The 27,981-nt window shown below is 37.3% G+C and overlaps 1 protein-coding gene across 20 annotated transcripts in view; it reads left to right on the forward strand.

The window, feature by feature from the left end:
* Positions 1-27,981, forward strand: part of BCAS3 (BCAS3 microtubule associated cell migration factor) — a 569,848-nt gene that overhangs the window by 76,328 nt on the left and 465,539 nt on the right. For all 20 annotated transcript variants that reach the window (XR_011493725.1, XR_011493724.1, XM_014856948.3 and 17 more), the window contains exon 7: positions 13,689-13,761. Coding sequence is in view for 18 of the 20 variants with exons in the window: in XM_014856948.3 (XP_014712434.1) it covers positions 13,689-13,761 (73 nt within the window). In the remaining 2 variants the exon portion in view is untranslated. The remainder of the gene's footprint in view (positions 1-13,688; positions 13,762-27,981) is intronic.

Below are 27,981 nucleotides of genomic sequence, written 5' to 3' on the forward strand. Positions count from 1 at the left end.
GCTGAGAAATCTTTAATATAGAAAATATCTATTAATATTGAAAAACTAAGAAATAACAATAAGAAAATGATGCTATGTAATTTATAAACAAAGAAAAATAATACAAATGCAATATATGAAAAATGCTCAAAAATCATAACATTCCCATAAACCTGAACTGTGTTACCCAAATTCAGCACTCACTCACTCCTGCCAGATTTGCAAAGTTTAAGAAATGATGACACAGACATAAGAACAATTTAGAAAAGTTGATGTAGCAAAAACTTAAACTGTTCTTATCTTTTTCCTGGGAATTCCATTTCTGGGACCCAAGCTTATGAAAATAAATGCAATAAAGTAAAACTTTTTTCCTTAAAAAACAAAAACAAAAACAACAAAAAACCCCCAACAAGACCCAACAATATGCTGCCTCCAGGAAACACATCTCAGCTCTAAAGACAAACACAGGCTCAGAGTGAAGGGATGGAAGATGATACTCCAAGTAAATGGCAAACAAAGCAGGTGTTGCCATACTTATAGCAGACTTCAAGATAAAAAAGAATATATTTACAGGAATGTTTATGGCAGACAGCCTGGATACATGTCAGTAGGAATAGTCAAATAAATTACATTGTAGGCACACCACGGAGTATTATGAAGCTATTAAAAAGTGTATTGGGGGCTGGCCCTGTGGCATAGTGGTTAAGTTTGGCGTGCTCTGCTTTGGTGGCCTGGGTTTGTGGGTTAGGATCCTGGGCACGGACTTACACCACTGTGGTGGCTTCCCACATACAAAAAAAAAGAGGAAGATTGGCACAGTGTTAGCTCAGGGTGAATCTTCCTCAAGCAACAAAAGGGGGAAGGTTGGAACAGATGTTAGCTCAGGGTGAATCTTCCTCAGCAAGAAAAAAAAGAAAAAAAAAGTGTGTTAGATGTATATTTGTTGACCTGAAGGGATGTACGTGATCCATTGAGGGAGAAAAATAAGATGCAGAATGATGTGTCTACTGTGATCCCATTTTGTAAAATGAATATCTAAAAAATGTAGGCTATTTTACTGTATGTGTTTTATTTGAAATATGAAATATAAAATACATGTACAAGATGACTGTAAATATGTAGGAATTTGACTATACTCATGGGTAAGACTCATGAGCAATTGTAAATGTTATTTGCCTTTGGTGTGGGATTGTGCGTGTTTGCGTTCTTGTTTACAGTTCAGCAATTAAAATGAGCGAAATCATTATCTCTTATGCTGAGGTTTTTTTCAAGCAATTGTTCTCTAAAATGCTTACAGTAAAACTTGTTAAACCTTTATGTTGTAGTATTGGCAATCACTTCTAACTGTTTTGAATGAAATAGATTACTTTTTATTCTAATTCATGTATATCCCAACTTTTCATTTTATTTATTTATTTTTTATTTTTTCCTTTTTCTCCCCAAAGCCCCCTGGTGCATAGTTGTATATTCTTCGTTGTGGGTCCTTCTAGTTGTGGCATGTGGGATGCTGCCTCAGCGTGGTTTGATGAGCAGTGCCATGTCCGCACCCAGGGTTCGAACCAATGAAACACTGGGCCGCCTGCAGCGGAGCACGTGAACTTAACCATTCGGCCACGGGGCCAGCCCCCCAACTTTTTATTTTGAAAAACATCAAACCCCAGAAAGGTAGAAAGAGTAGGATAATAAACTCCTGTATACCTTTCCCCTAGACTAATTATTAATATTTTGGTCACATTTTAGATAAAAAAGAGGAAAAAGCCCACCTCTAGCCTTACCACTATAATCAAGCACTATCAATGTCGTGCATACACTTTATTTCCTTTGTCACTGACCATGTTTCTTATTTGCTTCAATTTTTTAATGCGGGTATAATTTGCAGTAGAGAAATGCAGAGATTTAAGTGTTTCAGTTTGAGTTCTGACAAATGCATACACTCCTGTAACCCATACTTCTATAAAGATAGAGATGATTTCTGTCACCCAAGAAAGTTTTCATCTGCCGTTTCCCTGTCACCCTTGTCTCTTCCAGAAGCATCTACCCATTTGATTTCTTTCACTTCAGAGAGAGTAGTTTTCTCTGTCCTTGATGATGCTGTGTGTATCAGTATCTTTTTTATTGTTGAGTAGTATTCCATTTTATGAATATACTAAATCACCCATTTTTCTGTCTATGGAATTGGGATTGAATATAGTTTTGAGCTATTATAAATAAAGCTGTTGTGAATATTCTCATATAAATCGTTCTGTGTCATGGAGTTTGAGTCACCTTTTGAACATGTATAATATGAGGCTCTGTTAAGTGCTTTGAAGAAAGAAAATCAGGGTAAGTAGCTAGAGCATGATGGAGGGTGATCTTTCTGATTGGAAAGTATTTTAGCATGACCTGAAAACAAGTGTAGAAGTGAACTATGCAGGTAATTAGGGCATAACTGGGTATTTCCAAGCAGAGAACAGAAAACGCAGCATTTCTGAGGCAGATGTGTGCTTGGCATAGTCCAGGGTGGGTGAGGAAGGCAGAGAGAGGTAAGTCAAAGAGATATTGGCATCATGGTAGAAGAGCAAGAGAGGAGTCAAGGATGTCAACAGTAGGTTTTTTTCCCCCAGAAAAGTAGATGAATAGATTCACCATTCTAGAGCTGCCAGCAACAATAATAATTATATAGTGTTTATTGAGTTCTTCCATGTGGCAGCACCTTGCTGTGTCCACTGCATTTGTTATCTTTTTAAATTCTCACTACAATCCTATGTTGAGGTATTGGTACTTATCCCCACTTTACAGATGAGAGAATTAAACCAGTAAGAGATTAAATACATTAGGCTTTATCAGTAATTTTGTTTGTTTTTCAGTGGAGAAATTGAACATAATTTTCTGACAGTAGCTTTTTACAGTGAGCGAGGGTAGCAGAGGAAAGAATTCTGGGCTGTCTTTCAGGTTCACATGTGGCATTTAGTACCACAACAACTTGGACAAGTTATTTAACCTCTCTTAATCTGTAAGGAAAACTCACATGGGCAAACTGATTGAATAAATCTTTTCCCAAAGACAATTATTTTATTTATTTATTTATTTTGAGGAAGATTAGTCCTGAGCTAACTGCTGCCAATCCTCCTCTTTTTGCTGAGGAAGACTGACCCTGAGCTAACATCCGTGCCCATCTTCCTCTACTTTATATGTGGGACGCCTGCCACAGCATGGCTTGCTAAGCGGTGCCATATCTGCACCCAGGATCCGAACTGGCAAACCTTGGGCCACCAAAGCGGAACGTGCGCACTTAACTGCTGTGCCACTGGGCCGGCCCGAAAATTATTTTAGTAAAATAAAAAATGGAATGGAAGACTTGGAAATGGTTTAACTGATAAAATGAGTTAAGTTGTTCAGTGGAATCTTTCTGCAAAAGACTTTCTCAGTTAAAATTCATTAGTGTTTGGGTCCAGTCCTGTGACCTGGTGGTTAAGTTTGCATGCTCCACTTCAGGGTCCTGGGGCTCACCAGTTCGGATCCTGGGCACGGACCTAGCACCACACATCAAACCATGCTAAGGTGGCGTCCCACCTAGAAGAACTAGAAGGATCTACAACTAGGATATACAGCCATGTACTGGGGGGCTTTCGGGAGAAGAAGAAAAAAAAAGAGGAAGATTGGCAACAGATGTTAGCTCAGGGCCAGTCTTTTAAAAAAAAAAATCGTTAGTGTTAGCATACTTTTGTGTAAAATCTTTGTGTTCAAGACATCATCCTCAACATCAAAAGAGTTGAGTTGGAATAGTTCATTATCAGCTGGATTTTTATTTGCCTCTGAATGTGCTTTTGGGTCCTCACAGAAGTGGTTCCTGTTTGATATCTTAACATCTTTAAGGCTGATTTGTGAGCTTAAACTTGGTTTAAATGAGTTTGCAATGGTATATGTGTTGGGGATATTATTTAACGTTTTCTGACATGCAAACTGTCTTGAATTCTGTTGAGGCGGAGAGGAGTTGTGACTTGGTGGGCAAGCCCATTTTCATTACTTTAATTGTGCGATTTATTAGGATTTTAAGCTTTTTATAAATGTTTTAGTGTTATAGGACAGAATTAAAAGGATTTAGAATAAAAGGAGTTTAACAAAAGGACTTTGCAACAGGATTGCAATAGTTTTTGTATTTGATGGATTTAGCTAGCCGCTTTTCATTTCAATCATCGTGCTACATTCTGTTAAATGCTGTAGAACAGGTGTGTATAACGTCATTCTCTCTATTGTACATGCAAATAAACACAATTTTATATATAAAAATTTAATCCTCTACAATTTGGAGGATTACATTATGGGAGAGTGATGACTCCATTAGACATCGTGGAGAGTACATGCTACTATTTATACTGCATGAAAAATCAGGTTAATAGCTACAGTGTTCATGAGATTTTGTAGAATTTTTATACTAACACTTTAAAAATGGTATTTATTCAAACCATTCACAGTGAAATTATTTAAAGCAGAGTTAAGGTTTTGTTACATAGTTTTCCAATTCTGAAATTAGGAGAGATATATATATATATTTACTGAAGAGCGTGCCTCAAATAAATTTGGAAGTTTTGGTATTATTTGCTTGCTTATTATACCAGCAGGCTCTGGTTCTCTTCACTCGCATAGTTTTCTTAGTAGGTGCTTCAGGGATTATGCTGTTCTCAAGTTAGGGCTTTATTTTGTAGTTTAAACTTTTTGCTTGGCTACCTGCTCTGAGTATCTTTGAGGAGTGTAAATCTTTAGTGAGTGTCAGGTGGCTGACCTATAGAGCACAGTCGGCAGTACTGATGGGATCATTCGGTCGGCTGAAACCAGTGGAGTTCTTCCATGCAGGTTTCAGAAGCACAACACAATCAAACCATTCTTGCCAGTATTATTTGCATTTTAAAGACATGATGTTTCATTCGTCAAAATATCAAATTGGTGTGAGTAATACAGGTACAAACCGTGAAGGCCTTGTAGACACCAGGAAGCAGAAGGACAATAGTTATTGTTAAAGGTGAAGGTGAAATATGGAGGAGTGAGGAATTAGGCTCGTGTAGATGAAGTTCCGTTTTAATTAATTTGGGACATAAATATTGTGGGCTTTGGACCAGTTAATTTTTAACTTGTGTTTCGTTAAGTCATATTGTTAATTGTGAAATCTGATTTATTTGTTTAGCAAAGGGAACAGCACACAATCCATAGTAAATTAATGATCTGTAAAGACTTAAACGCTGATTATTAAAAGCTCCTGAAAATTCTAAATAGTTATAAAGAACTTTATTCATAAACATTAATCATGTGTTTAGTTTTGATCCTTACAGAGTTCTGGTCTTGATAATATAGTCTGTCAAGGGATGGTAGAACTTATCTTAATTTATTTTATATAATTATTACATTCACAATTTAAAATTATTATATTATGTCATGTCACAATCTAAATGTGTAACCATTGACCTGTCTCCTCTTGATTAGACCTCATTACTTTTGAAGGGATCTGTACACATGGATTTTTTGTTTTTTGTTTTGCTGAAGAAGATTCACCCTGAGCTAACATCTCTGCCAGTCTTCCTCTATTTTGTGTTTAGGTTGCCACCATAGCATGGTCACTGACAGACGAGTGGTACAGGTCTATGCCTAGGAACCAAACCCAGGCTACCGAAGTGGAGCATGCCTGGATTTAACCACTAGGCCCCTGGGGCTGGACGGGATTCTTAACATTACTGTAGCCTTTTACCATTCAACGAAGAAATGAAGCATTGTTAAAAGAGTGCTGATGTCCCCTGGCTACCTCTCTCAAACATTATCTCCACCCTAAACCCCTAGAGGTATATCCCTGTCTTGAAATTGGTGTTTCCATATTTATGCATTTAATGTAACTAAATATCTATGTATGTATGTATCTATCTAATTACACACACCCATGTGTGAGTACACACAGCTTATTTCTACCTCTTTCAAAATTTTGAATTTGTGGTAAAAATCACATAATATTTACCATCTTTAAATCTTTACAAAACTTTAAATGTACAATTTAGTAGTGTTAAGTACATTCACATATCTTTAGAACTTTTTCAGCTTGTAAGAGTGAAACTCTGTGCCCATTGAATAGCAGCTCTACTTTTCTCCCTATGTCCCCAGCACCTGGTGACCACATTTTACTTTGTTTCTATGAGCTTCACTACTTTTGATGCCTCATGTAAGTAGATTAATGGAGTATTTGTTTTTTTGTGACTGGCTTATTTCACTTAGCATAATGTCCTCAAGATTCATCCATGTGTTTTGTGTGACAGGATTTCCTGCTCCTCCTTTTTTTTTTTTCTGCTGAGGAAAATTCACCCTGAGCCAACATCCATACCAGTCTTCCTCTATTTTCAGTACATGGACTGCTAGTACAGAATGGCTGCTCACAGAGCAGTGTAGGTCTGTGCCTGGGAACTGAACCTGGGCCATCAAAGCAGAGCGTGCTGAACTTAACCACTAGGCCACTGGGGCTGGCCCAGGATTTCCTTCCTTTTAAAGGCTGGATAATATTCCATTGTGTGTAAATACCACGTTTTCATGATCTATTAATCCATCAGTGGGGCTTTGGGTTGCTTCCGGATTTTGGCTGTTATGAATAAATACTACAATGAACCTGAGTGTTCAAGAGCTTGGTACATCTTTTGTTAATCAGTATTTTTTTTTTTTTTAATATTTTACTTTTCCTTTTTCTCCCCAAAGCCCCCCGGTACATAGTTGTACATTTTTAGTTGTGGGTCCTTCTACTTGTGGCATGTGGGACGCCACCTCAGCGTGGCCTGAAGAGCGGTGCCATGTCTGTGCCCAGGATTCGAACTGGTGAAACCCTGGGCCGCCAAAGCAGAGCGCATGAACTTAACCACTCGGCCACAGGGCCAGCCCCAATTTAATTAGTATTTTAAGAGCACTTTTGGTTATATAGTAAAATTGAGTGGAGAGCACAGAGGGCTCCCATATACCCCCTGTTCCCACAAACACATAACTTCTCCCACTATCCACATCCTTCCACATTAATACCTACATTGACACATCATCACCCAAAGTCCATAGTTTACAGTACTGTTCCCTGTTGGTGTTGTATATTCTATGGGTTTTGACTAATGAATAATGCCATGTACCCACCATTATAGTATCATAGAGAGTAATTTCTCTGCCCTAAACATCATCTGTGTTCTACGTTAATCCCTCCTTACTCCCACATCCCTGACAACCACTGATCTTTTTACTGTCTCCACAGTTTTGCCTTTTCCAGAATGTCATATAGTTGGAGTCATACAGTAGATAGCTTTTTCAGGTTGGCTTTTTTTTTTCCCTTGGTGAGGAAGATTTGCCCTGAACTAATATCTGTGCCAATCAGATTGACTTCTTTCACTGAGAAATGCATTTAAGTTTCTCCCATGTATTTTCATGTCTTGATAGCTCATTTGGTTTTAGTGTTGAGTAATATTCCATTGTCTAGATGTATCACAGTTTATTTATCCACTCACCTACTGAAGGATGTTTTGATTCCTTCCAAGTTTTGGTAACTGTGAATAAGGTTGCTGTAAACATCTAAGTGCAGGTGTTTATGTGGACAAAAGTTTTCTGTTCATTTGGGTAAATACCGAGGAGCATGGTTGCTAGATCATGTGCTAGGCGTGTGTTTAGTTTTGTAAGAAACTGCCAAATTGTCTTCCAGTGTGGTTGTGCCATTTTGCATTCCTGCTAGCAATGAATGAGAGTTGCCATTGCTCCAAATTCTTGCCAGTGTTTGGTGTTGTCATTTTTTTGGATTTTGGGCATTCGAGTAACTGTGTAGTGGTATCTCATTTTTCTTTTTTTTAAGATTGTATTTATTTTTATTTATTTATTTTTCCTTTTTCTCCCCAAGGCACCCCAGTACATAGTTGTATATTTTAGTTGTGGACCCTTCTAGTTGTGGCATGTGGGACGCTGCCTCAGCATGGCTTAATGAGCGGTGCCAGGTCCACACCCAGGATACAAACTGGTGAAACCCTGGGTCGCTGGAGCAGAGCATGCGAGCCCAACCACTCGGCCATGGGGCCCAGCCCCTCATTGTTGTTTTAATTTGAACTTCCGATGACATATGATGTAAAGCATCTTTTCAAATGCATATCTTCCATCTGTTTATCATCTTTGGTTACATTTCTGTTCATATCTTTTTCCCATTTTTTAAATCGGTTGTTTTCTTGTTCAGTTTTGAGAGTTCTTTATGTGTTTTGTATAACAGTCTGTTATCAGATGTGTCTTTTGAAATATTTCTCCCAATCTGTGCCTTGTCCTCTCATTCTTTTGACATGTGTGCCTTTTTAAATAACAAAACCCAAATTATTTAATGTTATAGGAAAACACTTGTAAAGCAGTCCTAGCAAGGAGTAGTTTTCCTCTTTATTCTGTCTTCTCTTTTTATTTATTTTTTTGGATGAGGAAGACTGGCCCTGAGCTATCATCTGTTGCCAGCCTTCCTCTTTTTTGTTTGAGGAAGACTGTTGCTGGCCTAACATCTGTGGCAGTTTTCCTCTGTTTTTTGTTATGTGTGATGCCACCACAGCATGGCTTGATGAGCAGTGTGTAGGTTTACGCCCGGCATCCGAACCAAGGAACCCCGGGGCACTGAAGCAGAGTGCACGGACCCAACCACTATGCCACTGAGCCAGCCCATCTATCTTCCATTTTAAAAACCTTTATTCTGAAATATTACATTTTTATAGGAAGTTGCAAAAATGCTACAGGGAGGTCCTGTGCACCCTTTACCCAGCTTTTCCCAGTGGTTACATCTTAGATACGTTTAGAACAATATAAAAACTAGGAAATCAGCATTGGTGGAATGTGTACACATAGTTCCATGCCATTTTATCACATGTAGATTGATGTAACTACCACCACAATCAAGATACAAATCTATTTCATCTGTATGAGTGATTCCCTTATGCTGTCTCCTTTCACCGCCTCTAACTTTTGGGAACCATCAGTCTGTTCTCCATCTGTATGATAATTTTGTCATTTCAAGATTGTTACATAACTGGAATTACATTATATGTGAAGTTTTGAGATTGGGTATTTCACTTAGCACATTGTTCTTTTGGTATATCCCAGTTGTTTACTGTATCAATGGCTCCCTTTTAGTATTGATTAGTATGGAGATAGCATTTATCTGTTGAAGAACACCTGGGATGATTTCACTTTTTGGCTATTACAGATAAACCTGCTATGAACATTTGTGTACAAGTTTGTGTGGACAAGTTTTGATTTCTCTGGGATAATTGCCCTTTGCTGTGATTGCTGGGATGTATAGTAAAGTGTATGTTTAGTTTTTTTTTTTTTAAAGAAACTCCCAAACTCTTTTCTTGAGGGGCTGTACTATTTTACATTTCCACTAGGAAAGTATGAAAGATCTAGTTTCTCTATATCTTTGCCAACATTGCTTATGGATGTCCCATTGCTCCAGGACCATTTCTTGAAAAGATGACTCTTCTTTCATTTAATTGCTTTTACACCTCTATCAAAAATTAGTTGGCCAGGGGCTGGCCCCGTGGCCGAGTGGTTAAGTTTGCATGCTCCGCTGCAGGTGGCCCAGTGTTTCGTCGGTTCAAATCCTGGGCGTGGACATGGCACTGCTCATCAAACCACGCTGAGGCAGCATCCCACATGCCACAACTAGAAGGACCTGCAACTAAGAATATACAACTATGTACCTGGGGCTTTGGGGAGGAAAAGGAAAAAAATAAAATCTTTAAAAAAAAATAAATTAGTTGGCCATATTTGTCTGGGTGTGTTTGTGGGTGCTTTTATGTTCCCTTAGTCTTTGCGCTTTATATCAATTATATGTCTCTATTTATTTAGATTGTCTTTCATTTCTTTCATCATCATTTTGTAGTTTTCAGTATACAATCCTGTACATGTTTTATTAGGTTTAATTTTCTTTAGAGCAATTATTAATGGTATTGTATTTTTAATCTTACTTTCCATATTTTCATTGCTAGTATATATAAATACAATTGACTTTTGAATGTTGAACTTGTCTCCTGTGACCTTGCTGAATTAACTTATTTATTAACTCTAGGTGTTTTTTTTTTTGGTGGTGGTTGATTTCTTGGGATTTTCTATGTATCAGTCATGTTATCTGCAAATAGGGAGTTTTATTTTTTCCTTTGTTATCTGTATGGGTTTTTTTTTTTCTTTCTTGCCTTATTGCTTTGCCTAGAAGTTTCCTTACTATGTTAAGTAGCAGTGATGAGAGGGGATCCTTGTCTTGTTCCTGACCTTAGGAGGAAAGCATTCAGTCTGTGTGATGTTAGCTGGAGGTTTTTGTGATAAGTTGTGTAATCCCTAGAGCAATCACTTGAACTGTAAACAACCAATTTTTCCTCTGTGGAGGCTTGTAGAAACTTCTTGTTCCCACTGTCCTGAAATGATGTTAGGGTTGGTCTATTGAATCCAATATGCTACACCCTCAAGGAGCTTATAAACTCGTATTCTTTTGTTCTGGGAAAATGTTTCGAAACATTTCATGGATGATTTCTTCCTCTCTATTTTCTCTATTCTCTCTGTTTGGAACTCCTATCTGTATATTGGACCTTTGAGACTGTTCCTTTAACATTGTGTGTGTGTGTGTGCACGCGCAGATTTATGCTATTTTTCTCTTTTTGGTGTTTTTGCTCTACTCTCTGGGAAATTTTCTTAATTTTACCTCTGACCCTTGAATTGAGTTTATTAAATAGTATCTATGTTGTTTTTTAGTTTCCAAGAGCTCTCTTTTATTCTCTAAGAGTCCATTTTTCATTGCATTCATATATCGTTCCATGCCTGAAATATTTTCTCTTATATCTTGGAAAATAGTAATGGTAGTTTTTGATTTTTGATGTTTTTCTTCCTGTATAGAGTTTTCCACTTTGGCAGATGATTGTTAGTTCTTGGTTGTCTGCACATATTTGTAAGTTGCAAGCTAAAAAGGTGTTTGAAAGTTCTGTGTGCTTGTCAACTTTTAGCTTTATTGTTTGCTGCTTTGGTTGTGCTGTTTGTTGGAGCCTTCTGATTGACAGTGTCTTTTAGTCTTTCTTTGTGGACTGACTTGTTAAATTCTCCAGAGAAGACTTAAAGTTTTTTTTAGAAGCTCCTAACTTTATAAAGATAAATCTCAGGTGTACCTGGTATTATGAGGTGTCAAATAGTTTGAGTCTCGTGTTTTATTTTTCCCCAGGACTGGCTTGAACTTTTACTTAGGGCTCCTGAGTTAGTCATCATTCATCTGTTTCCAAAATTTGTTAGCATTATTATATATTTTTTAACCCTATTTGATTTAATATGCCTGTCCTGGAATTTTCAGAAGGGATCGAATGAAATGCGTGTCTTCAGTCTACCAGCTTATCTCAGAAGCTGAAACAACCACTTACTGTGTCTTCTGGCATTTGCTTCCTTATTTAAAAACAAAGTAAAACTTTGGTGGAATTAATGTATTCATATGGTTTGAAAACTAAAAAGTATGAAATATGTATAAAATGAAAGCTTTCCTCCCATTTTTGTTCCCTATTTTGTGCTTTTTCCATTCTCCCTCTCATAAGTAATCGTTAGTTAAGATTTTGTATGTGTTCTTGCAGAGTGTGGTGGGTAGGTATATATGCAAATAAATCTCTTTCTTCTTGTTATACAAAAGATTGGGTATTATTCTCTATCTTCCTTTTGTTGTATATCTTCCTTTTTTCATTTTGTATTTTGGATCTTGTTCCATGTTTTTATAGAGCATGTCTTCATTCTTTTATGGCTGTAGGAAATACTCCATTATATATTTGGATTTTATTAGTCTTTTGCTATTACAAGCAATACTAAAGTGAATAATCATATATACAAGTTATTTCCCTCATGGCTAAGTATACGTGTAGGATGAAATTTTAGCAGTGCTATTTCTCTATTAAAGGGTATTTGCGTTTGTAGTTTTTATTGGTATGGCCAGAGAATTTTGCAAAACTTTTGAATTTTTCAGAAGCTCTTTGGTAAACGTCAATATATGTCAATATAGTTGCAATTGTTTTAATGGAAGATTTCTCCTTTATTCAAAAGTAGTGAAAATAGTATAACGATCTCTAAGAACCCATGACTTATCATTTTATGGCTAATCTTATTTCATTAGCATCTATCCCCCTCCCTCCAGAATATTTTGAATCGCATCCCAGATATCATATGGGTTTATTGGTGCATATTTCATATTTCATTCTATAAGATAAGGAATCTTACAAATATAATCATAGTACCATTATCACTTCTAAAAAATTAGCAAGTTTCAATATAGTTTTTTTTTTTTAAAGGTTTTATTTTTTTCCTTTTTCTCCCTGAAGCCCCCCAGTACATAGTTGTATATTCTTCGTTGTGGGTCCACCTAGTTGTGGCATGTGGGGTGCTGCCTCAGTGTGGTTTGATGAGCAGTGCCATGTCCGCGCCCAGGATTCGAACCAACGAAACAATGGGCCGCCTGCAGCAGAGTGTGCGAGCTTAACCACTCGGCCATGGGGCCAGCCCCTCAATATAGTTTTTTAATATAGTTTTAAGTGGAATTTCTCTCGTGTGAGGTTGAGCATCTTTTTTTGTGGTTCAGAGCCGTTTATATTTCCTGATGTCATTTTTCTGCTTATTGCTGCTATTATATTAGTTTCATATCTAGCAGTATTGTTGCATTCACTTATGATTGTTATCTTGACCAGGACTTCCAGTATAGGGTTGAATAGGAGCAGTTACATTGGGCATCCTTGTGTTATTACCGATTTTAATTGGAATGCTCTGAAACATTGCCTGTGATGTTTGATGTAGATCTTTTGTAGGTAATCATTATTGGGATAAGAAAACTTAGTTTTGTTTTCTTTTATTTTTATCATGACTAGGTATATAATTTAATTGAATGCTTTTTCTGCATTTGCTAAAATGTTAATATGTGAATTACATTAATAGGTTTTGTAATGTGAAATTATTACTATTACTTGGATCAATCCAATTTGGTTATAAGAGTTTCGTTTTTTCTTTTCTTTTTTTTTTTTTTGAGGAAGATTAGCCCTGAGCTAACATCTGCTGCCAATCCTCCTCTTTTTGCTGAGGAAGACTGGCTCTGAGCTAACATCCATGCCCATCTTCCTCTACTTTATATGTGGGACGCCTACCACAGCATGGCTTTTGCACCCGGGATCCGAACTGATGATCCCCGGGCTGATGAAGTGGAACATGCAAACTTAACTGCTGCACCACCGGGCTGGCCCAGATTTTATTTTTTTCTAATATGTTGCTATTCAGTTTACTAATTTTTTTTTTTTTAGGATTTTTGCATTTATATATGTTGAGAATGGTCTATGATTTTATAATTTTCCTGTCCTGAGCTGGCTTTATTTAATTTTTGCATCAAAATTATATACTAGTCTTAGGTAATTAGTTGGTGGAGTTGGGGATGATTTTCTCATCTCATGGAGAATGTGTACGAGATGAAGTTGGTGCCACTTTTTAAAAAAAGATATTTTAAATGCTGGTTCAGTTTTTAACAGTAGTCATAGGTTTATTTATAGCTTTTCTATTTTTTGTTCAGTTAAGTGTATAAATTATGTCAATTTATAATGAATGTTTTGCTGTCTTTTTAACTGTAAATTTTTTGAGGGCATGAAAATACTTGGAAATATACAGGAATACTTCTCAAAGTTTTGTTTTACACTTTATTTTATATTCCTTATCAGGTGCTCAAAAGTGTGACAACTTTGCTGAAAAAAGGCCCCTCCTTGGTGTCTGTAAAAGCACTGCATCATCAGGGTAAGGAAATTTAAAAAATTCTTTTGGCCACTGTTAAAAATTTGTATTGTTATTCCAGAGGGGGAACTTTGATTTCTTAAAATCTTTGTTACCATAAAACTATGTTCTCACAAGAGAGAAGGGAAAAGAAGTAAAAACATTTAGAGTTTCCTGTGACTTATGTCTTGTTATTTCTCTGCTCAGTGTTTTCTCATATGCAGGGTGATGGCAAGAGACAAAAGAAAGCCAGCAATAGATCAGAATTCAGTCTCGAAATAAAAGATTAGTCCCATTAAGAAAAGTGTTTTTGGTTTATGTGTTTTTTAATATAGTCACTTTTATGATGGCCTTCTACAGTGGATTAGAAGTTACTATTAGATGATAATAATAATAATAATAAACTATCACTAACATTTATTGTTGTCGTAGCATGTACCCAATGCAGTTTTAAAGGTGTTGCATGAATTTTCTCTTTTATTCCTTAGAGCAATACTATGATATAGAGACCATTCTTTTTTGTTGTTGTTGTTGAGGAAGGTTAGTCCTGAGCTAACTACTGCCAATCCTCCTCTTTTTGCTGATGAAGACTGGCCCTGAGCTAACATCGGTGCCCATCTTCTTCTACTTTATATGTGGGACACCTACCACAGCATGGCTTGCCAAGCAGTGCCATGTCCGCACCTGGGATCTGAACCGGTGAACCCTGGGCCGCTGAGAAGCCTAACGTGCAAACTTAACTGCTGCGCCACTGGGCCAACCCCGAGACCATTCTTAATCTTGTTTTACAGTTTAGAAAAACTGGGGCACTGAGTTCACAGGGTGGAGCTGTGGATTTGAACCCAAGCAGGCATGTTCTTAATTCCAGGCTTGTTACATTGTAACAATGAGAGGGCTGTGGATTAAGATGATTAATTACTACTCATAAAGTCAGATGTTTTATCTACTTTCTCCATATATTAAATGAGAATAATAGTGTTTTCAATGGCTTATAATGATTTAGTGATCAGTTTTGTAGGACCTTTTCAGTATATAATTCCGATTAGGAATTTTGTTTGGCTGCTGGTAAACTTACAGTGGTCTGCACAGATCATGTAATTAAAAGTCTGTGGTCACACAGTCCAGGGCTAGTGAGATGTTTCTATCATGTCCTTAGTGACCTAGACATCTTTAGAATGTGACCTCTTCCCTACTGATCTTGAGATGGCTGCTGTCTTTTCAGTTAGTGCATCTCCTCAACTTGAACTCCTAGCTGCAAAGAAAGCCGAGAAATGAGTATGATTTTGTTAGCAAGGAAGGTGATCAAATGGATATTAGACTTGGCAAAGACTTGGCAACTAGCAGTCGCTGTCACATGCTTTTAGCCCACAGTGTGCACTTTAGATCAGGAGTGCAGTGGAGAAGGAAGAATGTGCTAATGGTATAACACGAGTAGGTCTTGAAGTCTTAAGTGTTGCTTTCTAGGGATATGATTTGACGACATGTGTTACAATGCAGATTTCTTCCAGTGTAAATTTCTGGTAAAAGTAGGCAGAAATTTACTCTGTACTCACCACTGTGCCAGGTATGAGATAAGGATACAAAAGCATGAAAAACCAACTCCTTGTCCCAAAGACTTGAGGATATGGCTGAAAAAAAAAAAAGCATAAACACAAAATAATTCATGAAATAATGATTTATCGTAAGAATTCAGAGAAGGTAGAGATCAGTGTACATGGATTAATGAGAAAAGTGCTCATGAGGAAGGTGTAGTCTATCCTGGATCTAAAGGAGTGGAAAGCTTTGTAGTACATGTAGAAGAGTAAGGACTTCCAAAGTAGGTTATAAAGCTTTAGCAGTGGAACAGAACCTAGTATAAACACATGTAGGCATGATGGAGCTTTGTGACTTAGAACTAAGGCCATCTGCAAAACAGGTAAAAACAACCATTTTAGTGCTCTGGAACTCAAGCTAAGGCTTACAACAGTCTGAGAAGTGTTTATGTTTGAGAAACTGGTTAACTTTGAGTAATAACAGTGGGAATCTGGCATTCATGGGAGCTGCTCCCATCACACTCCACCCTTTTCCCCTTCCAACTTGGTTGATTTTTCTAGGGTAGGGAAGTTCATGAGGAGTAGCACTTTCCTTGCTTTGGTTGAAAGATGCTCATTCAGCTTGGAGTGGCAAGTTTGCCATGCCCAGTGGCATTGCCCATGGAAGTTATGGTCTTGAGGTCATGAGTTGGATGGCCAGTGGCTCTTTTAGCCTAAAGTCGTGGTTAATGGAGGCTTCATATATGTGCAGAGGAGCCATGAAAGGATCCAGGAAACTAAAATCTGGGGGAGACTTGAAATGTTCTGAATGTTGAATGTACTCCCCTACCCATACACGGATCCTTTTGGAAAGGATGACAACTTTTATAGAGTATTTGAGTAAAGGATGACAACCTTTATTGAGTATTTGAGCAAATTCTCTATTGTATCATTGGTTAACCACTAAGCTACGCAGACACAGGGGCAACCCCAAGGAAACCAGGCTTTAAAGTAAAAAAAAAGAATTAATCTAGAACTGAGCAGAGACATTAGTAACTGCGCATTGTGGCAGAAGACAGAGTTCTAGAGTGGTTTTATCGTATTATATTTATATAATTTTAAAGATTTTATTTTTCCTTTTTCTCCCCAAAGCCCCCCAGTACATAGTTGTATATTTTTAGTTGTGAGTCCTTCTAGTTGTGGCATGTGGGATGCGGCCTCAGCATGGCTTGATGAGCCATGCCATGTCCCTGCCCAGAATCTGAACCAGCGAAACCCTGGGCTGCTGAGGCCGAGAGTGCGAACTTAACCACTTGGCCACGGGGCCGTCCCCTATATAATTTTAATGTCTAGTTTTCAAGTAAAGTTATGACACATGCCAGGAGACAGGAAAGTATGGCAAATTGAGAAAAAAGGCAGGCAGTAGAAACTGTTCCTGATTGTCTCCGAGTGTTAAATTTTGCAGATGTATTTTAAAGCAGCTATTATAAATATGTTTTAAGAACTGAATGAACCGTATTTCTAGAATTAAAGGAAAGTATGATAACAATGACTCAAAAAATAGAGAATCTCAATAAGGAGTTAGAAAAACCAAATGGAAAATCTGGAGTTGAAAAGATAGAAAAAGTTAAATAATAAACTTACCAGAGGAACACAATACTATATTCAAATCAGCACAGGAATCAGGGAACTGATATGTTGACAAGGGTGCTGAAAGAGAGTCATAATTGCAGAGCAGAGGGTAAGCTACTCTGGTGATGGGAAACTTTGTTGACTTCACTTTTCCTGATGTTGAGCCCTCTGTAGTTCAAGTGCATGCAGGCCTGTGGAAGCCCCATGAAAAGATGTGTTTGTGGAAGGCATTAGCTACCTGCTGAATTTGGTTTGCAGTTTTTGAAAGATTTTTCATTCCTTAGCAACCCGGCAAACTATGTGATTAAGGAGATTGTTTTTGTTTTTACTGGATTCATTTATTGAGGTATCACTTTATCAAAAAATAAAGTAAAAAAGGAAGGATAAGGTGATTATGTATAGTTGGTGATGAGATCATTTATTGAGAGATGAATTTGATGGTATGGGGGTTGTATTAGTAAGGGTTCTCTAGAGAAACAGAACCAATAGGGTGTAGGCTATATGTGTTGTGTATGTGTATGGAGAGAGAGAGAAAGAGAGTTTAAGAAGTTGGCTCACATGATTGTGAAGGCCTTCAAGTCCAAAATCTGGAGACTGAGGGAAGAGTTGCAATTCAAGCCTGGGGTAGAATTTCCTCTTCCTCCACCGAGATCAGTTTTTTTTTTTTTTTAACCCCCTATTAAGGCTTCCAACTGATTAGATTAGTTTAGGGTCCCACTCACATTATGGAGCATAATCTGCTTTGCTTAAACTCTATTGATTTAAATGTTATTCATATCTAAAAAATACCTTCACAGAAACATCTAGAATAATATTTGACCAAATCTGGTTATTGTGGCCTAGCCAAGTTGACATATAAGATTAATCACCACTGGGGCAATGAATATAGTCTTGATTAAAATAGCATTTGCCTATTTGAAAAAATCTATTGTAGATATTAGTTTTCCTTCTCCCATTTTTGCTTCTTAATTTATTTCATAATAGAGGAATCATTCTGGTAAGAGACTTCTCTATGTCTGTATCTTTTGCTGGGTTGTTTTAAGAATGGTTATTGATGAATAAATGCATAGAAACTTTTGAATTGAGTCCATAAGTCATTTCATGGACTGTAAGTTCTAGGATAATGTACTCTGTTATTACTGTATATAAGCTGTCTCTAGCCTGCATGCTCTCTTTTTTCTCTCTTGTTTTGTATCTTCCTTTCCTAATGCAAGAGGCTAGTGGGAAATACTCATTTTGTTTTTACTTGTTTGTTTGCTGATCTGATTACAATAAACTAAACTGTTGGGTGTAGTGTCTTTGTCAGAATGTTTACAATCTCAAGAAGGACATGTTGTATAGGATTGTGTTATGTTTCTTGCAAGTGTTGTATTACACTTGTTGGTGAAGAGAATTTTCTGTCTATTCTGAGCTAGTGTTTTGTGAGTATTTATATATTTTAAGTGTTAAGTGTTTGCAGTAGGTTAGCAGATGGTAACGTTGAATATACTCGACGCTTTTTAGTAACTCCAAGATTGAATCTAACAACAGGGAAATCTAGTTATGCATGAATTCTTTTGGAATCTGTTTCCCAGAACCTGGGATTTTGAAAGAAGCTATAACCCGAATTTTTATAAGGAATATGCTTGTTGACTATGCTAATATAGCAGGCAGGAATGGAAAGCAAATGTTGAATGCCTACTGTGTATCAGGTCTGTTAAATCTTTTCCATTATGTAACACTATTTAATTTACAACAAGCCTAAGGAGGAGATCGTGTTCTCATTTTATACGTGAGGAAACTGAAGCTAAGAGAGGTTCAGTCAGTTAGTTGTAGACCCAGGCCTTTACCTCACCTGCCAGGTCCGTAGATGGAACGTGCCTTTGCTCTTAGGGAGCCCTGACCTCATGTTTATGGATTACACTTACTTTTCTGTTTTCAGACCAATTAGTTTCAGAAGTAATAAGGAATTATTTGAAAATGTAGCAAGTAAGTTGTGTTACACAAGTATTTAAATAGTTACTTCTGAGGAGAGTTTTTGTTACCGTACATATTTTGTCTCAGTATTTCTGCAGAAGTGGAATATACTTTTGTTGTTGTTGTTTTACTTTAATTGTTTTAATCAGTGTGATGCATACTACTCTTACTTAGCTATTTAGTTGAAATTTTTCAGGGTGTAAACGGAACTCCCTGATTTGTTTTTTCTTCATGTTACGACATTGTTTAGTAAACAGAAAAGCGATATCCTTTACATGATAGCAGTAATATACAGAGGACATGGACACTGAAAAATAGAAGTAGCTAATTTAAGTAACACTGTTGTTTAATGAAGAGCAGTGTCAACTTATGTCAAAGTAATTTGAAGATAGAGCAGGTTCCCTCCCCTCCTTCCAAGTTTTTTATCTCTTTTTTCATTGAGTTCCTAATAGTTTATATCATTCTGGAATTTCACTTGCACATTATTTCTTGTTTGTCACCACATAAGTGCTCCCCTTCACCCCCTGTGCCCACCCCCAGCCCCCTATGCCTGGTAACCACTGAAATGTTTACTTTGTCTATGTGTGTTTATATTCCACATATGAGTGAAATCATATGGTGTTTGTCTTTCTCAGTCTGGCTTATTTTGCTTAGCGTAATACCCTCCAGGTCCATCCATGTTGTTGCAAATGAGATGATTTTGTCTTTTTTTCTGTCTGAGTAGTATTCCATTGTGTATATATACCATATCTTCTCTATCCAATCATCGGTCAGTGGGCACTTGGATTGTTTCCATGTCTTGGCTATTGTGAATAGTGCTGCAATGAAAATAGGGGTACATATGTTGCTTTGGATTGTTGATTTCAAGTCATTTGGTTAGATACCCAGTAGTGAGATAGCTGAATCATATGGTATTTTCTGTTTTTAGTTTTTTGAGGAATCTCCATACTGTTTTCCATAGTGGTTACACCAGTTTGCATTCCCGCCAGCAGTGCATGAGGGTTCCCTTCTCTCCACACTCTCTCCAACATTAGTTTTAGTCTTAGTGATTATAGCCATTTTAGCAGGTGTCACGTGGTATCTTAGTATAGTTTTGATTTGCATTTCCCTGATGATTAGTGATGTTGAACATCCTTTCATGTGTTTGTTGGCCATCTGTAGATCTTCTTTGGAAAAATATCTGTTCATATCCTCTGCCCTTTTTTTTTTATCAGGCTGTTTGTTTTTTTGTTGTTCAGTTGTATGAGTTCCTTACATATTAGGGAGATTAACCACTTCTTGCATATATGATTTGGAAATATTTTCTCCCAATTGGTAGGTTGTCTTTTTGTTTTGATCCTATTTTCTTTTGCCTTGCAGAAGCCTTTTAGTCTGATGAAGTCCCACTTATTTATTTTTTCTTTTATTTCCCTTGTCTGAGAAGACATGGTATTCAAAAAAGATCCTTTTAAGTTTGACATCCAAGAGTGTGCTACCTGTCTTATCTTCCAGGAGTTTTATGGTTTCAAGTCTTTGATCCATTTTGAGTTTATTTTTGTGTATGATGTGAGATAATGGTCTACTTTCATTCTTTTGCATGTGGCTGTCCAGTTTTCCCAACACCATTTATTGGAGAGACTATCTTTTCTCCATTGTATGTTCTTGGCACCTTTGTTGAAGATTAGCTGTCCATACATGTGTGATTTTGTTTTTGGGCTTTCAGTTCTGTTCGATTGATCTCTGTGTCTGTTTTTGTACCAGTACCATGCCATTTTGATTACTATGGCTTTGTAGTACATTTTGAAGTCAGGGATTGTGATGCCTCCAGCTTTGTTCTTTTTTCTCAGGCTTGCTTTAGGAATTCGTGGTCTTTGGTTGCCCCATATGAATTTTAGGATTCTTTGTTCTATTTCCGTGAAGAATGTCATTGGGATTCTGATTGGGATTGCATTGAATCTGTAGATTGCTTTGGGTAGTATGGACATTTTAACTATGTTTATTCTTCCAATTCATGCGCATGGAATCTCTTTCCATCTCTTTATGTTGTCATCTGTTTCTTTCAATAATGTCTTATAGTTTTCATTGTGCAACTCCTTTACCTCCTTGGTTAAATTTATTCCTAGATATTTTATTCTTTTTGTTGTGATTGTAAATGAGGTTGTATTCTTGAGTTCTCTTTCTGTAAGTTCATTATTAGAGTATAGAAATACAACTGATTTTTGTAAGTTGATTTTGTACCCCACAACTTTAATGTAGTTGTTAATTATTTCTAACAGTTTTCTAATGAATTCTTTAGGGTTTTCTTTATATAAGATCATGTCATCTGCAAACAGTGAGAGTTTCACTTCTTCAATCCCTATTTGGGTTCCTTTTATTCCTTTCTCTTGCCTAACTGCTCTGACCAAAACCTCCAGTACTATGTTGAATAAGGGTGGTGGTAGTGGGCATCCTTGCCTTGTTCCTGTTCTCAGAGGGATGGCATTCAGTTTTTCCTCATTGAGTGTGATGTTGGCTGTGGGTTTGTCATATATGGCCTTTATTATGTTGAAGTAATTTCCTTCTATTCCCATTTTGTTAAGAGTTTTTATCATAAATGGCTATTGGATCTTTTCAAATGCTTTCTCTGCATCTATTGAGATGATCGTGTGGTTTTTATTCCTCATTTTGTCAATGTAGTGTATCACATAGATTGATTTGCAGATGTTGATCCATCCCTGTGTCCCGGGTGTAAATCCCAATTGATCGTGATGTATGATCTTTTTGATGTATTGCTGTAGTCGAGTTGACAATATTTTGTTGAGGATTTTTGCATCTATGTTCATCAGTGATATTGGCTTGTAGATTTCCTTTTTTGTATTGTCCTTGTCAGGCTTTGCTGTCAGAGTGATGTTGGCCTTGTAGAATGTGTTAAGAAGCATTTTATCTTCCCTGATTTTTGAGAGTAGCTTGAGAAGGATAGGTATTAAATCCTCTCTGAAAGTTTGGTAGAATTCTCCAGGGAAGCCGTCTGGTCCTGGGCTTTTATTTTTTGGGATGCTTTTGATTACTGTTTTCATCTCTTTACTTGTGATTGGTCTATTCAGATTATCTATTTCTTCTTGATTCAGCTTTGGGAGGTTGTAAGAGTCTAAGAATTTATCATGTCTTCTAGATTGTTCATTTTGTTGGCATATAGCTTTTTGTAATATTCTCTTATAATCCTTTGTATTTCTGTGGTATCCATTCTTATTTCTCCTCTTTTCATTTCTAATTTTATTTGTCTGAGCTTTCTCTCTTTCTAAGTTTAGCTAGGGGTTTGTCAATTTTGTTTATCTTCTCAGAGAAACAGTTCTTTGTTTCATTGATCTTTTCTACTGCCTTTTTTGTTTCAATAGCATTTATTTCTGCTCTGATTTTTATTAGTTCACTGCTTCTGCTGACTTTGGGCTTTGTTTGTTCTTCTTTTTTTAATTCAGTTAGGTGTAGTTTGAGGTTGCTTATTTGGGATTTTTCTTTTTTGTTAAGATGAGCCTGTATTGCGATGAATTTCCCTTTTAGTACCACTTTTATTGCATCCCATATGAATCGGTGTGGTATGTTTTCATTTTCATTTGTCTCCAGATATTTTTTGATTTTTCTGTTACTTTCTTCACTGATCCATTGGTTGTTCAATAGCATGTTGCTTAGTTTCCACATCTTTGTCCCTTTCTCAGCTTTTTTCTTATAATTGAGTTCCAGCTTCATAGCATTGTGATTGAAAAGATGCTTGTTATTATTTCAATCTTCTTAAATTTATTGAGGCTTGCCTTGTTTCCCAACATGTGGTCTATCCTTGAGAATTGTTCCATGCGCAATTGAGAAGAATGTGTATTCTGCTGTTTTTGGATGGAGTGTTCTATGTATTTCTATTAAGTCCAACTGGTCTAGCTTTTCTTTTCTTTTTTTTTTTTTTTTTTAAAGATTTTAGTTTTCCTTTTTCTCCCAAAGCCTCTTGGTACATAGTTGTATATTTTTAGTTGTGGGTCCTTCTAGTTGTGGCATGTGGGATGCAGCCTCAGCATGGCTTGATGAGCGGTGCCATGTCCACGCCCAGAATCTGAACCTGTGAAATTCTGGGCCGCCAAAGTGGAGTGTGCAAACTTAACCACTTGTCCACGGGGCCGGCCCCTAGCTTTTCATTTAATTCCACTGTTTCCCTGTTGATTTTCTGTCTAGATGATCTGTCCATTGAAGTGAGTGAGGTGTTGAGGTCCCCTATTATTGTGTTGTTATTAATATCTCCTTTTAAGTTTGTTAATAGTTGCTTTATGTACTTTGGTGCTCCTGTGTTGGGTGCATAGATATTTATAAATGTTCTGTCTTCTTGGTGGAGTGTCCCTTTGATCATTATATACTGCCCCTCTTTGTCTCTCTTTACTTGTCTTCTCTTGAAGTCTACTTTGTCTGATAGAAATATTGGAATGCCTGCTTTCTTTTGTTTGCCATTAGCTTGGAGTATTGTCTGCCATCTCATCACTCTGAGCCTCTGTTTGTCATTGGAGCTGAGATGTGTTTCCTGGAGGCATCATATTGCTGGGTCTTGTTCTTTAATCCATCTTGCCACTCTGTGTCTTTTTATTGGAGAATTCAATCCATTTATGTTAAGGGTGATTATCAATATATGAGGGCTCAATGCTGCCATTTTATCACTCATTTTCCAGTTCTCTTGCATTTCCTTTGTTTCTCGTCCTGTGTGTTTTTGCCTACCAATTGAGTTATGTAGTTTTCCATGTTATGTTTCTTTGTATTGTCCTTATTTATTATTTGTGACTCTGTTCTGCTTTTTTGTTTAGTTGTTACCATGAGGTTTGTATTCAAAATCTCGTAGATAAGATCGTCCATTGTCTGATGGCCTCTTATTTCCTTAGGCTAAACTGATTCAGTCTCTTTTCTCTTCCCCTCCTAAGTTGTTCTTCTCACATCTTATTCCATCCTATGTTGTGAGTTTGTGGTTAAAATGACAAGATTATCTTTGTTTTTGGTGTTTTCCTTCCTTTTATTTTTTTTAAAGATTGGCACCTGAACTAACATCTGTTGCCAATCTTCTTCTTCTGCTTTTTTTCTTCTTCTCCCAAAAGGCCCCTGGTATATAGTTATATATTCTAGTTGTGAGTGCCTCTGATTATGCTATATGGGGTGCTGCCTCATCATGGCTTGATGAGTGGTGCCATGTCCGTGCCCAGGATCTGAACCAGCGAAATCCTGGGGTGCCAGAGCAGAGCACGGGAACTTAACCACTTGGCCACAGGGGCGGCCTCACCTTCTCTTTATCTTTAATGTTATACTTAAGTATTTGCTAACCTGTTCTGATGTATAGCTACAATTTTCTGATTTTGTGTACTTATTTATGTCCTTACTCAATGCTTTGTAACTCCTGTCTCCCTGCCCTTTTTTTCCCAGGTATGAGAGCCTTCTTGAGGATTTCTTGTAGGGGGAGTCTTGTGGCTGTGAACTCCCTTAGCTTTTGTTTATCTGGGAAAGTTTTTATTTCTCCATCATATCTGAAGGATATTTTCCCTGAATAGAGTATTCTTGGCTGGAAGTTTTGAATCTGTCTTTCCAGTCTCTCCTAGCCTGTAAAGTTTCTGCAGAGAAATCTGCTGAAACCCTGATAAGGGTTCCTTTGTAGGTTATTTTCTTCTTCATTGCTGCCCTTAGTATTTTTTCTTTGTCATTCACTTTTGCCAGTTCCACTACCATGTGCCTTGCAGTAGGTCTTTTTACACTGACGTATTTGGGAGATCTGATAACCTCTTCCACATGAATTTTCATCTTCTTCCCCTGGTTAGGGAAGTTCCCTGCTATTATTTCTTTGAACAAGCTTTCTGCTCCATTCTCCTTCTCTTCTCCCTCTGGAATATCTATAATTCTCATACTGCATTTCCTAATTGAGTCAGATATTTCTCAGAGACTTTATTCATTTCTTTTAATTTTATTTCTCTTTCCTCCTCTACCTGGAGAATTTCAACATGTCTATCCTCAATTATGCTGATTTACTCCTCTATGGCGTCTGCTCCAACATTCAGGGAATCCATATATTTTTTTTTTTTTGGAGGAAGATTAGCTTTGAGCTAACTACTGCCAGTCCTCCTCTTTTTGCTGAGGAAGCCTTGCCCTGAGCTAACATCTGTGCCCATCTTCCTCTACTTTATATGTGAGACGCCTATCACAGGATGGTTTGCCAAGCGGTGCCATGTCTGCACCCGGGATCCAAACCAGGGAACCCTGGGCCACCGAGAAGCGGAACGTGTGAACTTAACTGCTGTGCCCCCAGGCTTGCCCCCATATTTTTTTTTTATCTCATCAGTTGTGTCTTTCATCTCCCTTATTTCTGGTTGATAGTTTCAATCTCTTTTGTGAAGTAGCTCCTGAAATCGTTGAATTGTTTCTCTACATTCTGTTTTAACTCGTTGAGTTTTTTGATGATTGCTATTTTGAATTCTATGTCATTTAGATTACATATTTATGCGTCTTCAGGACTGATTTCTGGGTACTTGTTATTTTCTCTCTGAGCTGGAGATTGAATATAATTTTTGGTACTGCTAGAAGGCGTGGCTCTGTTCTTTCGCATTGTGGTATTATTTGGTCACAGTTATCACCTATCGCCATTGGGTGGGGGTCCTGAGCTGTCTCTTATGAGCCCTCTGCCATCTGCTGGGATCCCCTTTGCTGGAGCTGGCACTAGGCAGGTGAGAGGGAAGGGCGCTTTCTGCTGTGTGCTCTTGGGATTTTCTTGCTCTGCCCTCACTATCTACTCTCCTGGGGTGTTGGCTTGATGAGGTCATCCCCTGCTTTAGCTTTCACCCTGATAGAGTCTTTCCCTAGACTGCGAGGGACCTCAGGGATATTTGATGTTCCCGCGAATGAGCGTCACTTTCCTGATTCCTTCCATTTTGGAGGCTGCGCACAGTCCCAGATCACTGTCTTTTGGGGGAGGGAGTGAAGTTTTCTCTTACCCCATTCTACCTCCTCTGAGGGGGACTCCAGCCTCTCCACCCTCCGATGTTTGGCTGCATGGGTCTCTCAGATGTTTTTTGTGTTGTGTGGATGTCCTCTGTTGGAGTATGAATGTCTTTTTCGTTGTATGGTGGAGGCTAGAGATCAGTGGGGAGCTCACTCTGCCATGATGGTTACATCACTTCCCCGCCTTCCAATTTTTAAAAAAGCAACAAAAAGTGGGATGCCCTTAAAGGACTAGTAGAAGATATGAGTGGTTTCAAGTTAGTTTGAATCAAAGAGACTCAAGTTCATGGACATAAAATTAGGTGATATAAACAACCATTGAGGGAGGAAATGGGAAGAACTGAAATAATGGGAAGAGTAGGAGAGTAATTAAAAGAGAAGTGACTGAGTCAAATGGAGGTGGAGAAAGCCACACAATCATGCAGTGGCTGCTTAGAGATATTGTCTAATGTCACATGCACCCTGAGTATACTGACTTTATCTTGTTCATCTTTACGTCCTTCTTAATATTCTGTGCAGTGCCTTCTGTCTAGTAGGCCCTCAAAAAATATTTTTTTCTAAATGAATTTTAATAAACTTGCTTTACAGACAGTCATACTAGTCCTTTATTTGAATATTACTAACTCCAAAATAATAAATCATTTTTTCGTGGTTGAGAAAATCTCTTAATCTGAGGAACCATATGTACTGAACCTCGATGTTGACATCTTCAAAGCCAGGGGTGCGTAAAGTTTTAGGACCTCCTTCAGCCTTTGAACAGGTACGAAATGTGCCTGTTGCCATTAATTTCACTGGCAAATGCTGTATTGAGCACCAAGTGCTTTGCACATTGTCAGTTGCTTATATTCACAATTAATATTGTTTATTAAATTATTCTTGGGAAAAGTCAATAAACTTTTCTTTTGATGCATAAATTTTTACTTTTATAAATTTATAATGCCTTTTCAAAGAGGTGGGGCGTTGCTATGGACATAATCCCAGTGCTTTGTCATATTTTATCCTTTAGATAGATATAAACACATTGTGCTTAGCCCACAATTTAAAATACTAGTTCTTATCACATTCATCACAGTCATTAAAATGCCATTTATTTTGATATTCTAGTGATGTTTTCTTTCTTTCTTTTTTTTTCTGTGCTTGAGAGACTATTCCATAATCATTCCAGATAAGCCATTTAAGGTCTTGGCGGGAGATAATGTTTATTGTGCTACTGATCCAGGGATTAAGTCAGTGCCTTGTGTAATAACACGAGGGAGGGAGGGAAAGTAAGGACAGTATAAAAAGGAATACACACTCTTAGGAAACCAACGTTCATTGTGTATTATATGCTAAACAGTTCCCAGAATGTAGCTGTTTGTGGTTAGGATCTTATTGGGTATTATGAATAATGACAAAAGAGTAACATCATTCAACAGCTGACTGCAGACCTTGAAGAATTTTTAATCCAGTAAACTATCATCACTTTACACACGTTAGGTGCAGTGCAGATGTGACCTTTATATAGAGAGAATCATAGACTATTGGAAGTGGAAAGAACCTTGAAGATTACGTAATTTAACTGCCTCGTGATACAGATAAAGGAAGTCTTGTCCAGAGACTCTCATCATATATCCATTTGTTGGTGGGAAATTCTTGAAGGAGTGAGAAAATTTCTTTATTTCAGTTGGTTAGGAATCTGTTACCTCTTGTTAAGTAGGCACTCTATGGCTATATTTCCAAGATTGGATTTTAATAATCAGAAGAATGAAAATATTGGCAACCAAGGACATATAAAAAACAAAAATGACTTAGCATCTCAAGTTTACCTTGAAAAAACAAAGTAGTTTTAGTTGCTAAATAGGAGTAAAGCCTTCATTTCAAAATTAAGGGCTGTTTATTGAATACAATACGATTAGTTGACAGTATTAATATTTTTGCATTTTTGGTACAAACTGCCAAAAAGGTCATCATGGATTGGCAGAATTCCATGTGGCTGGTGTTTGGTAGCCACTGCCCTAAAGTGGTAGTTATTTAGGTGGAGGTTAAGCACAGTATATGGTCCTGAAGCGTTACAGAAAAGACTTTATTTCAACTTGGGTCTAAAGTAAATAAGAGTTATGTGCTCATCAGTGGATGAATGGATAAAGAAGATGTGGTATATATTTACAATGGAATACTACTCAGCCATTAAAAAAGGACAAAATCG

Source organism: Equus asinus, chromosome 13 (genome assembly GCF_041296235.1).
Source record: "Equus asinus isolate D_3611 breed Donkey chromosome 13, EquAss-T2T_v2, whole genome shotgun sequence".
Taxonomy (NCBI): Eukaryota; Metazoa; Chordata; class Mammalia; order Perissodactyla; family Equidae; genus Equus; species Equus asinus.